Source organism: Pleurodeles waltl, chromosome 3_2 (genome assembly GCF_031143425.1).
Source record: "Pleurodeles waltl isolate 20211129_DDA chromosome 3_2, aPleWal1.hap1.20221129, whole genome shotgun sequence".
Lineage (NCBI taxonomy): Eukaryota > Metazoa > Chordata > Amphibia > Caudata > Salamandridae > Pleurodeles > Pleurodeles waltl.
Window position 1 is genome coordinate 195,539,189 of NC_090441.1, and position 15,778 is coordinate 195,554,966.

At 50.2% G+C, this 15,778-nt stretch overlaps 1 protein-coding gene across 1 annotated transcript in view; it reads left to right on the forward strand.

The window, feature by feature from the left end:
- LOC138286679 (rac GTPase-activating protein 1-like) overlaps positions 1 to 15,778 on the forward strand; it is a 312,034-nt gene that overhangs the window by 18,317 nt on the left and 277,939 nt on the right. The window contains exon 3 of the mRNA XM_069227153.1: positions 15,469 to 15,587. Within this exon, the coding sequence (XP_069083254.1) occupies positions 15,469 to 15,587 (119 nt within the window). The remainder of the gene's footprint in view (positions 1 to 15,468; positions 15,588 to 15,778) is intronic.

Below are 15,778 nucleotides of genomic sequence, written 5' to 3' on the forward strand. Positions count from 1 at the left end.
GCTGGTAGGAGAGACACAGGAATCAATAGCACACAACATATGGATGGGGGCTGAGAACAATGGGATGGGGACAGGGGACAGGCGGGGACCTCCTGTGTGCATCTGCATAGATTGAGCTGTGGGTGAAACTGATGGGGACAGAGTTGGAACCATGCAGTGACCTATTTCAAGCATCTGTGGAGATGTAGCAGCGTCTGGCGGGAGTCACACCGGAGCCTAAACTAAGCTTCTGTATAGAAGTGAAGATTAACGCGAAATGTACCGGAGTCTATCCTAAGCATCTCTATAAGTGGAGAGGAGACTGATGTGAGACATACCAGAGCCTATCCTAAGCATCTGTATAGATGGAGCAGAGATTGACGTGAGACATACTGGAGCCTATCCTAAGCATCTGTATAGATGGAGCGGAGACTGACTGGAGACGTACCGGAGCCTATACTAAGTATCTCTATAGATGGAGCGGAGATTGACGGGGGACACACGGGAGCCTGAACTAAGCATCTGTATAGAACAAGTGAAGATTGACGCGAAACGTACCGGTGCCTATCCTAAGCATCTGTATAGATGGAGCGGAGATTGACAGGAGACACACCGTATCCTATCCTAAGCATCTGTATAGATGGAGCGGAGACTGACGGGAGACGTACCGTATCCTATCCTAAGCATCTCTATAGGTGGAGCGGAGACTGACGGGAGACGTACCGGAGCCTATCCTAAGCATCTCTATAGATGGAGCGGAGACTGACGGGAGACGTACCGGAGCCTAGCCGAAGCATCTCTATAGATGGAGCGGAGACTGACGGGAGACGTACCGGAGCCTATCCTAAGCATCTCTATAGATGGAGCGGAGACTGACGGGAGACGTACCGGAGCCTATCCGAAGCATCTCTATAGATGGAGCGGAGACTGACGGGAGACGTACCGGAGCCTATCCGAAGCATCTCTATAGGTGGAGCGGAGACTGACGGGAGACGTACCGGAGCCTATCCTAAGCATCTGTATAGATGGAGCGGAGACTGACTGGAGACGTACCGGAGCCTATACTAAGTATCTCTATAGATGGAGCGGAGATTGACGGGGGACACACGGGAGCCTGAACTAAGCATCTGTATAGAACAAGTGAAGATTGACGCGAAACGTACCGGTGCCTATCCTAAGCATCTGTATAGATGGAGCGGAGATTGACAGGAGACACACCGTATCCTATCCTAAGCATCTCTATAGATGGAGCGGAGACTGACGGGAGACGTACCGGAGCCTATCCTAAGCATCTCTATAGGTGGAGCGGAGACTGACGGGAGACGTACCGGAGCCTATCCTAAGCATCTCTATAGATGGAGCGGAGACTGACGGGAGACGTACCGGAGCCTAGCCGAAGCATCTCTATAGATGGAGCGGAGACTGACGGGAGACGTACCGGAGCCTAGCCGAAGCATCTCTATAGATGGAGCGGAGACTGACGGGAGACGTACCGGAGCCTATCCTAAGCATCTCTATAGATGGAGCGGAGACTGACGGGAGACGTACCGGAGCCTATCCTAAGCATCTGTATAGATGGAGCGGAGATTGACAGGAGACACACCGTATCCTATCCTAAGCATCTCTATAGATGGAGCGGAGACTGACGGGAGACGTACCGGAGCCTATCCTAAGCATCTCTATAGGTGGAGCGGAGACTGACGGGAGACGTACCGGAGCCTATCCTAAGCATCTCTATAGATGGAGCGGAGACTGACGGGAGACGTACCGGAGCCTATCCGAAGCATCTCTATAGAGGGAGCGGAGACTGACGGGAGACGTACCGGAGCCTATACTAAGCATCTTTATAGATGGAGCAGAGACTGGCGGGAGACATACCATAGCCTATACAAAGCATCTCTATAGATGGACCGGAGATTGACAGGAGACATACCAGGGCCTATACTAAGCACCTCTATATATGGAGCAGAGACCGACGGGACAGATACCGGAGCCTATTCTAAGTTTCTGTATAGATGGAGCTGCGTATGATAGGAACCTTCTGTAGAAGACATACAGTAACCTATAGCGGAGACTGACCGGAGACATACCGGAGCCTATACTAAGCATCTGTATAGATTGAGTGGAAACATACAGTAACCTATAGCAAGCATTTGCATAGCGAAGAGCTTACACTGTCTAAACAGACCTGAACCTATAGAATGCATCTGTATAGAGTGAGCTTGGTCTGATGGGAACATTCTGTAGGGTGCATTTTGGGGCCTATAGCAAGCATCTCTATAGATGGAGCCACAACTGATGGGCCATCCCATGAGGATAGACAGGAGCCCTTTGTGATCCATCAGTGTGAAGGAGCAGGTACCAGGTGTGCCAGACGTTCCCCCAGATCCTGTTTCATGGTCATAGGTGACACTGCGTCTTCCAGGTGACATTGCATCTTTCACCGCTTGGCTCACGATTCTAGGTTCAAAGGTCAGACAGGATTCAGTAGTCCCTTTGACCCTGGGCTGGTATCTGTGGTCAGTCCATACCCAATGCCTAGGAGATGCTGTGATGCAATACAGCCAGTCAGAGGAGGTGCTTAGCATACCTTCATTCTATGGTTAAATGAATACCAACTTTTATTCATTTTTGATGAAACAAGACTTCTCAAGCTCACACGGTTCAAAGGGTGAAACCCAGTTGAACCATTTTATTTTTACCGCTGTGGAAAGCATTCCTGCCCCAAAGTCCTTGCATTATGGATGCAGTGGATAAAGTACAGCGAGCCTTGCAGCTGCTTGTCCAAGCACCCAGATATTATCTGCCCAAGTTATAGATGAGGGTCATTCTGCTGAAGATTTTCTGGGTGCTCGGTCCCTTTGCACTTACCTCGCTTGACTAAGTGCTGTGGGCGTGGCTTACCACCCTTTGCCCAGTGCAGCACACTGACTTTACTCGATGCATTGAAGATTCTGGGTGCCATGGAAGTATCCTCAACAACATTGTCTTACAAAATGCCCCGGACCTATTGGCGACACATTAGTGAACCAAAGAATGGGGTCCCATAAACATATCTGTAGAACGTTGGCTCTGTATATAATATCTCAAAGTGAGGGTGTGTGCACAGAGTCCAAGGGTTCCCCTAAGAGGCTGTTGGTGGCAAAATTAGATAATTCTAATGCTCTATTTTATGGTAGTGTGGTCGAGCAGTAGGCTTATCAGAGGGTAGTGTTAAGCATTTGTTGTACACACACAGGCAATAAATGAGAACACACACTCAGACTTAAATCCAGGCCAATAGTTTTTTTATATAGAAAATATATTTTCTTTATTTTAGAACCACAAGATTCAAGATTTGAGGTAAGTACATAAAAAGCAAGGTACTTCACACAGGTAAGTATAGAACTTTGATTAAAAGCAGTAGTACACACAGTTTTAGTTAAAATGGCAATAAACTATTTTAAAAGTGGACACAAAAAAATCAACAGTTCCTGGGGGAGGGTAAGTTTGGTTAAGTTTCTTACATAGTCAGTCTCCTGGGCATAGACAGCCCACCGTTGGGGGTTCAAGGCAACCCCAAAGCCACAGCATCAGCAACACTGGGCCGGTCAGGTGCAGAGGTCAAAGCAGGGCCCATAACACTTAGGCCCCTATAAAGAACCGGGGTGCTCTGGTTCCAGTCTGCTAGCAGGTAAGTACCTGCGTCCTCTGGGAGCAGATCAGGGGGGTTTTGTAGAGCACTGGGGAGGGACACAAACAGGCACACAAAACTCACCCTCAGCGGCACAGGGGCGGCTGGGTGCAGTGTGCAAAGTAGGCATTGGGTTTGCCATTAAAAGCAATGGAGGGACCTGGGGGTCACTTAGGTGATGCAGGCAGGGCACAGGGGGACTTCTCGGGCCAGCCACTGACTGGGCTAGGATGAGGGCCGCCTGCTGGTCACTCCTGCACTGGTAGGTGGTTTCTCTCGGTCCTGGGGGCTGCGAGTGCAGTTCTTGGTCCAGGCGTCAGGTTCCTTGTTACCAGACAGTCGCGGTTAGGGGGAGCCTCTGGATCCTCTCTGCAGGCGACACTGTGGGGGGTCGTCTCAGGGTATTCACGTCATCGTAGTCACCTGAAAGTCCTTTCTGCGGTGTTTGTTCTCTGGAGCTCGAGCCGGGGGCGTCCGGTGCAGAGTGTGAAGTGTCACGCTTCCGGCGGGAAGAGATAGTTCTTTAAAAGTTGCTTTAAAGTTGCAAAGTTGTTGCAGTTTTTGAACAGTGCCGCGTTCACTGGAGTTTCTTGGTCCTTCGGGTTCAGGGCAGACCTCTGAGTCCTCAGAGGTCGCTGGTCCCTGTCGGATGCGTTGCTGTGCAGGTTCTTTGAGTCTGGAGACAGGCTGGTAGGGCTGGGGCCAAGTCAGTTGTCGTCTCCGCAGTCTATGCGAGGCTTTCAGGTCAGCAGTCTTTCTTGTTGTTGTAGGAATCTGATTTCCTGGGTTCAGGGTCGCCCCTAAATACAAAATTTAGGGGGGTGTTTAGGTCTGGGGGGCAGTAGCCAATGGCTTCTGTCCTTGAGGGTGGCTACACCCTCTTTGTGCCCCCTCCTCCCTGAGGGGAGGGGGGCATATCCCTATTCCTACTGGGGGAATCATCCAATCTCAAGATGGAGGATGTCTAAAGGCAGGGGTCACCTCCGCTCAGGGCACCTTAGGGGCTGGCCTGACTTGTGGGTGACTCCTCGTTTTCCTCAGTATCTCCTCCAGCCTTGCTGCCAAAAGTGGGGGCAATGGCCAATGGGGCGGGCATCCCCACTAGCTGGGATGCCCTGGGGTGCTGTAACAAAAGGCATGAGCCTTTGAGGCTCACCGCCAGGTGTTACAGTTCCTGCAGGGGGAGGTGAGAAGCACCTCCACCCAGTACAGGCTTTGTTCCTGGTCACAGTGACAAAGGCACTCTCCCCATGTGGCCAGCAACTCGTCTGGTTGTGGCAGGCTGGCAGAAACTGGTCAGCCTAGCACTAGGAGTCGGACTGGTATTCAGGGGGCATCTCTAAGATGCCCTCTGGGTGTATTTTACAATAAATCCCACACTGGCATGAGTGTGCATTTATTGTGCTGAGAAGTTTGATACCAAACTTCCAAGTTTTCAGTGTAGCTAATATGGAACTGTGGAGTACTTATTTGACAAACTCCCAGACCATATACTCTTATGGCTACCCTGCACTTACAATGTCTAAGGTTTTGCTTACACACTGTAGGGGCATAGTGCTCATGCACATATGCCCTCACCTGTGGTATAGTGCACCCTGCCTTAGGGCTGTAAGGCCTGCTAGAGGGGTGACTTACCTATGCCACCGGCAGTGTGAGGTTGGCATGGCACTCTGAGGGGAGTGCCATGTCGACTTAGTCATTTTCTCCCCACCAGCACAAACAAGCTGTGAGGCAGTGTGCATGTGCTGAGTGAGCGGTCCCTAGAGAGGCATAAGACATGCTACAGCTCTTAGAGACATTCCCTGGCAGCAGGGCCCTTGGTAGCAGGGGTACCATTTACAAGGAACTTATCTGTGTGCCAGGGCTGTGACAAGTTTGGGAACAAAGGTACAGTTTAGGAAAAGAACACTGGTGCTGGGGCCTGGTTAGCAGTGTCCCAGCACACTTTCAATCATAACTGACATCAACAAAAGGCAAAACGTCAGGGGGTAACCATGCCAAGGAAGGCATTTCCTTACAATATCCATTTCTAATGAGTCCAGACTTGGGCAGTAAATGGCGATCCCTGGGTTGAGGGCAGTGACTCTTAGTAATGTAACAAACTCAGGCATTTCCCAGGTTGGACATCTCCTGAAAGGGGCATGACCCTTGTCAGAACCCAGATCAGGGTGTCATGGGACAAAGTAAGAGTTACTGGGCCCCACCGTGGGGGCTGAGACCTTTCGCTCCTGATGTCTCGGGCCCACACCTATTATGGATCCTGAGCAACTGGGCCAAGTACCCCTTCAGTGTAGGAAAGTACCATCTTGCCTGGCATGTTACCCCCATTTTTCACTGTATATATGTTGTTTTAGTTGTATGTGTCACTGGGACCCTGCCAGCCAGGGCCCCAGTGCTCATAAGTGTGCCTGAATGTGTTACCTGTGTTATGACTGTCTCACGGAGGCTCTGCTAATCAGAACCTCAGGGGTTATGCTCTCTCATTTCTTTCAAATTGTCACTAACAGGCTAGTGACCAATTTCACCAATTTACATTGGCTTACTGGAACACCCTTATAATTCCCTAGTATATGGTACTGAGGTACCCAGGGTATTGGGGTTCCAGGAGATCCCTATGGGCTACAGCATTTCTTTTGCCACCCATAGGGAGCTCTGACAATTCTTACACAGGCCTGCCGCTGCAGCCTGAGTGAAATAACGTCCACGTTATTTCACAGCCATTTTACACTGCACTTAAGTAACTTATAAGTCACCTATATGTCTAACCTTTACCTGGTAAAGGTTGGGTGCTAAGTTACTTAGTGTGTGGGCACCCTGGCACTAGCCAAGGTGCCCCCACATTGTTCAGGGCCAATTCCCCGGACTTTGTGAGTGCGGGGACACCATTACACACGTGCACTACATATAGGTCACTACCTATATGTAGCTTCACAATGGTAACTCCGAATATGGCCATGTAACATGTCTATGATCATGGAATTGCCCCCTCTATACCATCCTGGCATAGTTGGCACAATCCCATGATCCCAGTGGTCTGTAGCACAGACCCTGGTACTGCCAAACTGCCTTTCCCGGGGTTTCACTGCAGCTGCTGCTGCTGCTGCTGCCAACCCCTCAGACAGGCTTCTGCCCTCCTGGGGTCCAGCCAGGCCTGGCCCAGGATGGCGGAACAAAGGACTTCCTCTGAGAGAGGGTGTTACACCCTCTCCCTTTGGAAAATGGTGTGAAGGCAGGGGAGGAGTAGCCTCCCCCAGCCTCTGGAGATGCTTTCATGGGCACACATGGTGCCCATTTCTGCATAAGCCAGTCTACACCGGTTCAGGGACCCCTTAGCCCTGCTCTGGCGCGAAACTGGACAAAGGAAAGGGGAGTGACCACTCCCCTGACCTGTACCTCCCCTGGGAGGTGCCCAGAGCTCCTCCAGTGTGCTCCAGACCTCTGCCATCTTGGAAACAGAGGTGCTGCTGGCACACTGGACTGCTCTGAGTGGCCAGTGCCATCAGGTGACGTCAGAGACTCCTTCTGATAGGCTCCTTCAGGTGTTGCTAGCCTATCCTCTCTCCTAGGTAGCCAAACCCTCTTTTCTGGCTATTTAGGGTCTCTGTCTCTTGGGATTCCTTAGATAACGAATGCAAGAGCTCATCCGAGTTCCTCTGCATCTCTGTCTTCACCTTCTGCCAAGGAATCGACTGCTAACCGCGCTGGAAGCCTGCAAAACTGCAACATAGTAGCGAAGACGACTACTGCAACTCTGTAACGTTGATCCTGCCGCCTTCTCGACTGTTTTCCTGGTGGTGCATGCTGTGGGGGTAGTCTGCCTCCTCTCTGCACTAGAAGCTCCGAAGAAATCTCCTGTGGGTCGACAGAATCGTCCCCCTGCAACCGCAGGCACCAAAGAACTGCATCACTGGTACCTTGGGTCTCCTCTCAGCACCACGAGCGAGGTCCCTTGAATCCAGCAACTCTGTCCAAGTGACTCCCACAGTCCAGTGACTCTTCAGTCCAAGTTTGATGGAGGTAAGTCCTTGCCTCCCCACGCCAGACTGCATTGCTGGGAACCATGACTTTTGCAGGTACTCCGGCCTCCGTGCACTTCCGGCGGAAATCCATTCTGCACAGTCCAGCCTGAGTCCACGGCACTCTAACCTGCATTGCACGACCTCCTAAGTTGTCCTCCGGCGACGTGGGACTCCTTTGTGCGACTTCGGGTGAGCACCGTTTCACGCATCCTTGTAGTGCCTGTTTCTGGCACTTCTGCGGGTGCTGCCTGCTGCTGAGAGGGCTCCTTGTCTTGCTCGACGCCCCCTCTGTCCCCTGACGCAATTGGCGACATCCTGGTCCCTCCTGGGCCATAGCAGCATCCAAAAACACTAACCGCACGATTTGCAGCTAGCAAGGCTTGTTGGCGGTCTTTCGGCGGGAAAACACTTCTGCACAACTCTCCACGGCGTGAGGGATCCGTCCTCCAAAGGGGAAGTCTCTAGCCCTTGTCGTTCTTGCAGAAACCTAAGCTTCTACTGTCCAGTAGCAGCTTCTTTGCACCCACAGCTGGCCTTTCCTGGGCATCTGCCCATCTCCGACGTGCTTGTGACTTTTGGACTTGGTCCCCTTGTTCCACAGGTACCCCTGACTGGAAATCCATCATTGTTGCATTGCTGGTTTGTGTCTTTCCTGCAGAATTCCCCTACCACGACTTCTATGTCCTTTGGGGAACTTTAGTGCACTTTGCACTCACTTTTCTGGGTCTTGGGGTGGGCTATTTTTCTAACCCTTACTATTTTCTAATAGTCCCAGCGACCCTCTACAAGGTCACATAGGTTTGGGGTCCATTCGTGGTTCGCATTCCACTTTTGGAGTATATGGTTTGTGTTGCCCCTATCCCTATGTGTCCCCATTGCATCCTATTGTAACTATACATTGTTTGCACTGTTTTCTAATACTATTACTGCATATTTTGGTATTGTGTACATATATCTTGTGTATATTTGCTATCCTCATACTGAGGGTACACTCTGAGATACTTTGGCATATTGTCATAAAAATAAAGTACCTTTATTTTTAGTATATCTATGTATTGTGTTTTCTTATGATATTGTGCATATGGCACTAGTGGTACTGTAGGAGCTTCACTCGTCTCCTAGTTCAGCCTAAGCTGCTCTGCTAAGCTACCATTATCTATCAGCCTAAGCTGCTAGACACCCTATACACTAATAAGGGATAACTGGGCCTGGTGCAAGGTGCAAGTACCCCTTGGTACTCACTACAAGCCAGTCCAGCCTCCTACATTCAGCACTTGACTCTCAATGGTAGTGCGGGTGAAGCACTCCAAGGCTTCTTGAAGGCAGGTGAAGGTGGACACAGAGAGATGAACACAGACTCGCATCTCAGAATCCACAGAAAAGCAATAAATAATTGTCCAGTCAAGTACTTGCTTTCATGAAAAAAGGAGTATTTATATACTACACCAAATTAGAATATGACATTCACAAATAATACACCCTGAGGTAAAGGCTCTAGTGTTCCATAGACGGAATCCCTGAGTCTCACTCCCCTCCGGATAGTGGCAGTGGTTATTCCCCATTCACTATAAATACTATATTCAGGTTAAGCACCAGAAGTAGTCAGAGTCTCAGGAGTTATACACTGACTCGCGATTAGTGTCAGAAGTGTACCAGCACCGGAGCGCTAGCTAAATCCCCTGGTTCTGTCTCGCCCAAAAATCAATCTTATCCACACCAGCAGGATCCGAGCGACTGCAGTATCTGAGTACATCTCCTTTAGGGGCCCTGAAGCTGTAGCAGCTACTTCTGGTAAGTATGTTACATGCGGCCCAGGATGGCTGTGGTCAGGTGTCCTCGGGTTCCTCACTCGTGGCCCTCCAGCAGCCTGGAGGGTTCTTGATGCTCTTCCAATGTTTGGTAGGTTCCTCAGGTTCCTTCCCACAGAAAGAGGTTGGGGGTGCTACGATCCTGTTTCTCAGTTATGTCTTGGATCTGGTGGGTCACACAGAGGCCGTCAATGGTCTCGACCAGACCACGCTTCTACCTTTGTGCCGGTGGCCTCAGCAGCAAACTCATGGTGGCCCCACCTGGTATATGGGGTTGTAGACTTGTTACCACATCTGCACTGCTGCAATCTTCATGATGGCCCCACCTGGGATTCAGAGTTGCCAACTGTAGGAGGCTGGCCTGGCTTATAGTGGGTACCTGATGGTACTTACACCTTGTGCCAGGTCCAGTTATCTCTTATTAGTAGTGTTCTAGCAGCTCAGGCTGATAGAGGTAGCTATAGCAGAGCAGCTTAGGCTGAACTAGGAGACGTGCAAAGCTCCTACTATACCACTTATATCATATAGCACTATATCATAAGAATCACAATACTCAGAGTTGCTAAAAATAAAGCTACTTTATTTTAGTGACAATGTGTCAGAAATATTTCAGGGGATGTACTCCCTTAGGAGGTAAGTAAAATACACAAAATATACACACAAACCAAAATCAGGTAAGTAAACAGTTAGAAAAGTAGTGCAAACACTGTAGAATACAATAGGATGCAATAGGCCTAGGGGCAACACAAACCATATACTCTAAAAGTGGAATGCGAACCACGAATGGACCCCAGGCCTAGTGTAGTGTGTAGAGCGCCACTGGGAGTGTAAGAAAACACTAGGGGTGTCCAAGATACCCCACCCCAAGACCCTGGAAAGTAGGAGTAAAGTTACCCTACTTCCCCAGAAACACACTAAAGTCGTGATAGGAGATTCTGCAAAGACAACAACTGACTGCAAAGCACTGAAGACGGATTCCTGGACCTGCAAAGGAAGGGGACCAAGTCCAAGAGTCACGAAAGTGTCCAGGGGGGGCAGGAGCCCACTAAACCCCAGATGAAGGTGCAAAATGGCTGCCTCTGGGTGGAAGAAGCTGAAGATTCTGCAACAACGGAAGATGCCAGGAACTTCTCCTTTGCACAGATGTCCCACGGCATGCTGGAGGATGCAGTGTTTCCACGCAGAAAGACCGCAAACAAGACTTGCTAGCTGCAAAGGTCGCGGTTTAAGAAAATGGGTGCTGTCTGGGCCCAGGAAGGACCAGTAGGTGGCCCCTTGGAGGAGGAGACAGAGGGGGCGCTCAGCAGCACAGAGAGCCCACGCATAAGCAGGCAGCACCCGCAGAAGCACTTGAACAGACGTTCAAGAAATCTGAGCATGGCGGTAGTCTCAACCCTACAAAGGAGGGTCCCACAAAGTCCGTGGTCAACTCAGCGAGTTGAGCAATGCAGGACGGAGTGCTGGGGATCTGGGCTACGCTGTGCACAAAGGTTTCCTTGCAAAAGTGCACAGAATCCCTAGCAGCTGCAGTTCACTCAGTACACAGGATTACTGTCTGGTGTGGGGAGGCAATGACTTAGCTCCACCAAATTTGGACAGAAGGACCACTGGACTGTCAGGGTCACTAGGATCCAGCTCCTGTGTTCCAGGGACCACGCTCGTCGAGATGAAAGGGGACCCAGAGGACCGGTGAAGCAAAAGTTTGGTTCCTGCGTTAGCAGGGGGAAGATTCCGTTGACCCACGGGAGATTTCTTCTTGGCTTCCAGTGCAGGGTGAAGGCAGCCAGCCCTCATAGCTTGCACCACCAGGAAACAGTCGAGAAAGCTGGCAGGATTAGGCACTACAATGTTGCTGGTAGTCATCTTGCTACTTTGTTGCGGTTTTGCAGGTGTCCTGGAGCAGTCAGCGGTCGATCCTTGGCAGAAGTCGAAGAGGGAGATGCAGAGGAACTCTGGTGAGCTCTTGCACTCGTTATCTGAAGAGAAACCCACAGGAGAGACCCTAAATAGCCCTCAGAGGAGCATTGGCCACCTAACCAGGTAAGCACCTATCAGGAGGGGTCTCTGACATCACCTGCTGGCACTGGCCGCTCAGAGGCCTCCATTGTGCCCTCACACCTCTGCATTCAAGATGGCAGAGGTCTGGGACACACAGGAGGAGCTCTAGGCACCACCCCTGCGGTGGTGATGGACAGGGGAGTGGTCACTCCCCTTTCCTTTGTCCAGTTTCGCGCCAGAGCAGGGGCTGGGGGATCCCTGAACTGGTGTAGACTGGCTTATGCAAGGAGGGCACCGTCTGTGCTCTTCAAAGCTTTTCCAGAGCCTGGGGGAGGCTACTCCTCCCCAGCCCTTAACACCTATTTCCAAAGGGAGAGGGTGTAACACCCTCTCTTAGAGGAAATCCTTTGTTCTGCCTTCCTGGGACTGGGCTGCCCAGGCCCCAGGAGGGCAGAAGCCTGTCTGTGGGTTGGCAACAGCGGTAGCTGCAGTGAAAACCCCAGAGAGCTAGTTTGGCAGTACCCATGCTGGAGCCGCGGGGATGCATGGGATTGGCACCCCAATACCAGATTTGGCATGGGAGGGGGGCAATTCCATGATCTTAGACATGTTACATGGCCATATTTGGAGTTACCATTGTGAAGCTACATATAGGTATTGACCTATATGTAGTGCACATGTGTAATGGTGTCCCTGCACTCACACAGTCTGGGGAAATTGCCCTGAACAATGTGTGGGCACCTTGGCTAGTGCCAGGGTGTCCACATACTAAGTAACTTTGCACCTAACCTTCAGCAAGTGAGGGTTAGACATATAGGTGACTTATAAGTTACTTAAGTGCAGTGTAAAATGGCTGTGAAATAACGTGGATGTTATTTCACTCAGGCTGCAGTGGCAGTCTTGTGTAAAAATTGTCTGAGCTCCCTATGGGTGGCAAAAGAAATGCTGCAGCACATAGGGATCTCCTGGAACCCCAGTACCCTGGGTACCTAGGTACCATATACTATGGAATTATAAGGGTGTTCCAGTGTGCCAATCAGAATTGGTAAAATGGTCACTAGCCTGCAGTGACAATTTTAAAGACAGAGAGAGCATAAGCACTGAGGTTCTGGTTAGCAGAGCCTCAGTGACACAGTTAGACACCACACAGGTAACACATTCAGGCCACAAACTATGAGCACTGGGGCCCTGGCTAGCAGGATCCCAGTGAGACAGGCAGAAACAAACTGACACACAAGTAAAAATGGGGGTAACATGCCAGGCAAGATGGTTCTTTCCTACACTAACTTAATACTGAAAATGGGTTATTGCCTGATCAGCACGGCAGCAATTTTCACTGGTGCCCCACCTGGCATATAGGGTTGGCAACTTATCACACACACGCTATGTCCTAATCGGAAAGCAACATTCACAGCTCACTTCACAGCAGCCCTCTTCTGGCACACGGGGATCGCCACACAGGCAGCTGCATGATCAGTGCAGAATCTGTATCATTACACCTCGCTACGGGGATCCACTCGCCAGGATCCCTCCACCAGACCTCACTCCCTATTCCTCACAGGGCACTGGTCTTGACAAGCAGGTAGACACTGGTGCTTCAGGCTTTAGGGCAGGTGATTGTGGTTTCCCTGGGTGATGTCCCCTCACCCAGCTGGGAGACTAGCAGGCATAGGCTCCCAGTGCTGGTCACAGACGAAGCTTCTCCCGCTCGCACAGCACATGCTTGGAAGTTGACAATTATTGGTGACTCCACCTGCCCTTCTTATTGTCCTTTTCCAGACACCAAATGTGTAGTTTAGGGTCTGGGTCAAGTTTTATGTTGGGGGTTCTGCTTCTTTTGAAATGGCCCATTCTTTTCATCTTCCTTCATGAAAGAGGTGTGTCACACTCCGAAGGTGATTGTTCACAGCATAATTCTTGAGAGAGACCAAGGGTGGCTCCTCCTAAAGGGTGGAAAAGCGTTGCCCCACCTACTGCGAGCACAGCCAGTAAACACAAATTATTAAAACGCTATGGTAATTCCATTTTAATTTATAAACAGCACGAGTTTGAGGGCAAGGGGTGGGGCGATTCCTAAGATTGCAGGATGACTGCTGCCCCTACCAGCAACCATGTCGGATTGGCCGTCTGTCTTGTGACGGACAGCTCGATATGCGCACTTCATACCCAGCAATCCCAGTGCTGTGAAACTGCCAGGGGATTGCTGGCACAGGCCACTAGCCTCAAGTAGCACTGGGTTAGCCTACTCCAACCAATCCTGGAGCTGCTCTCTTGCTGAAAACAGCATGAGAGCAGTTTGAGGATTGGTTGGATTCCCATTGCACCAGGCAGGAAGGAAGTCCTTCCTTTTTCCTGCTCGTCGTCACCAGGATCCCTCTGGGACACACCGGATGGAACAGAGGACCAGCAGCATATATAGTGATTTTTCTGACATCGCACACCACCATATTTTAATGTTGCCAGGGGCACTGGGAGTGACCAGAGTTCACACCTGGAAGTCCGCCACAGTGATATGCGCATCAAAGGGTTAATCACAGAGCTACTCTGTGATTATCTTATAAGTCCCACCTCCCATCCTGAGAGATGTCCGTGCCCCCTTCCCTGTGAGCTATCACTGAGTCAAAGAGCCCCTTTTGAAGTGTATGGGGGAAGCCTGGCTCTCCCTTCTCCACTGTGTCCCACCAAACTCACAGGAATGCAGCAATACACAGATGGCCTGGGGCATCTCTCTACCTCCTCCTCATGTTTCTCCAGTCAGCCCATGGTATCCTAAAATGGAATCCAGGGTCCTCCATGTATTGTACCATTCACAGGCACACATACACCCTGAACATGCATATAAGGTACATGCATTGCACAGTACTGCATTATCTCTGTATTGTACCGTTCGTGGGCACCCAGCACATGTGTACCCGCACTGCACAGCACTACTGCGCACTGAATGAGTGTAGGCCAAGGATCAGACAAGAAAACAGCAGCAGTATTTTCAAATGAGTTATCCTGTAGGCCTCACTCTGGTAACACAGATAACAAGCATTTGCAATGCAACGGGTCTCGCATTTGCTCGAGGTAGAGCTATTAGTGTTGCAAATTCCTAACTGGACTTTTCTTGCTAAACAAACTGAAAATAAAAAGTAAAACAGTTGACATAAGCGAGCCGATTCAAAGTGCCACTGTGAGCGCAAAGATAGAGACGAAAGGAAAAAGAAGTTCCCTCGCAGTCAAAGTTATCGGCAAAAAAGTGTAAATATCTATGTAACACGCTCGATGGACAAGGCGGTAACAAAACCTCCCTAAGAAGGGACAAACGTAAAGCAGTTACCAACGGAAACAAGAAAAGATTTTTGAAAGGCAAGCCCATGAACAAGTGATAGTGATGGGTGTGCGGTGGGCGTGGTTAAAAGCCCAGACACATACCAACACGTTGGAAAAGCATTGCTTGTGCGCTGCTATTCTCGACTTCAAAAGGACCTTTTCACTACTACGAATCACTACACAGTGTGCTGCCTCCTCTGTGCTAGAGATACTTAACTGTTGGCAAAGGCAGTAGCCTTTCACTACTTTGAGGGTAGAACTTTGGGCACCCCTCCCAGTCCAAAAACACTGCAGTCTGTGAGACTGGCCTATGTCATGGTGCACACGCATGATATGTGTTCACCCATGGCAACAAAGATCAGCTTTAGTGATACAGACATCAGTACATTTGGACACTCAAGGCAGTGGTGCACGTCCATTACCATGCAAAGGACTTTTCCATCCCAACAACCATCTACGGGAATGTAGCAACTTTATTAGATTGGTACTGTGGGATGGCATATGCAATCCAAATAAAGAGTCCCAGCATCCTGAGTCATTAAAAGTTAGTCTGATAGACCTTTGACTCTACAGTATGCTTGTGTTAAGAGTCACAGGCATCTCTTCATCAGGTTTGCAAGGTGCTGTGATCTTCAGTGGTTGTCGACGTAACATCTCATCTTTATCTGTGTTTCAGGAGCGCCAGTTGCAATTGGTACGCGACCTCCTGGTGTCTGGGGAAGCGGGGAGCGCCTCCATGATGGCTGTTTTTGGAAAACTGAATCGAAGTTCTGGTACAATGGGAGATGAACCCAGGTGAGTGAACGTCTTGTGTGGCTACCCAGGGGTGTCCAATCTGCAGAGGCATTCAACCTGCCGTCTTAGTACTGACGCAGAAGGCACATGGGGGATATCATGACTGTTTTTGTTTCGGGAGATGGAACAAAATGTTCTTGCATCTCTCCTGCCCACATCTCAGTCGTGGTGCCAAATAGAGGGATCCCCCT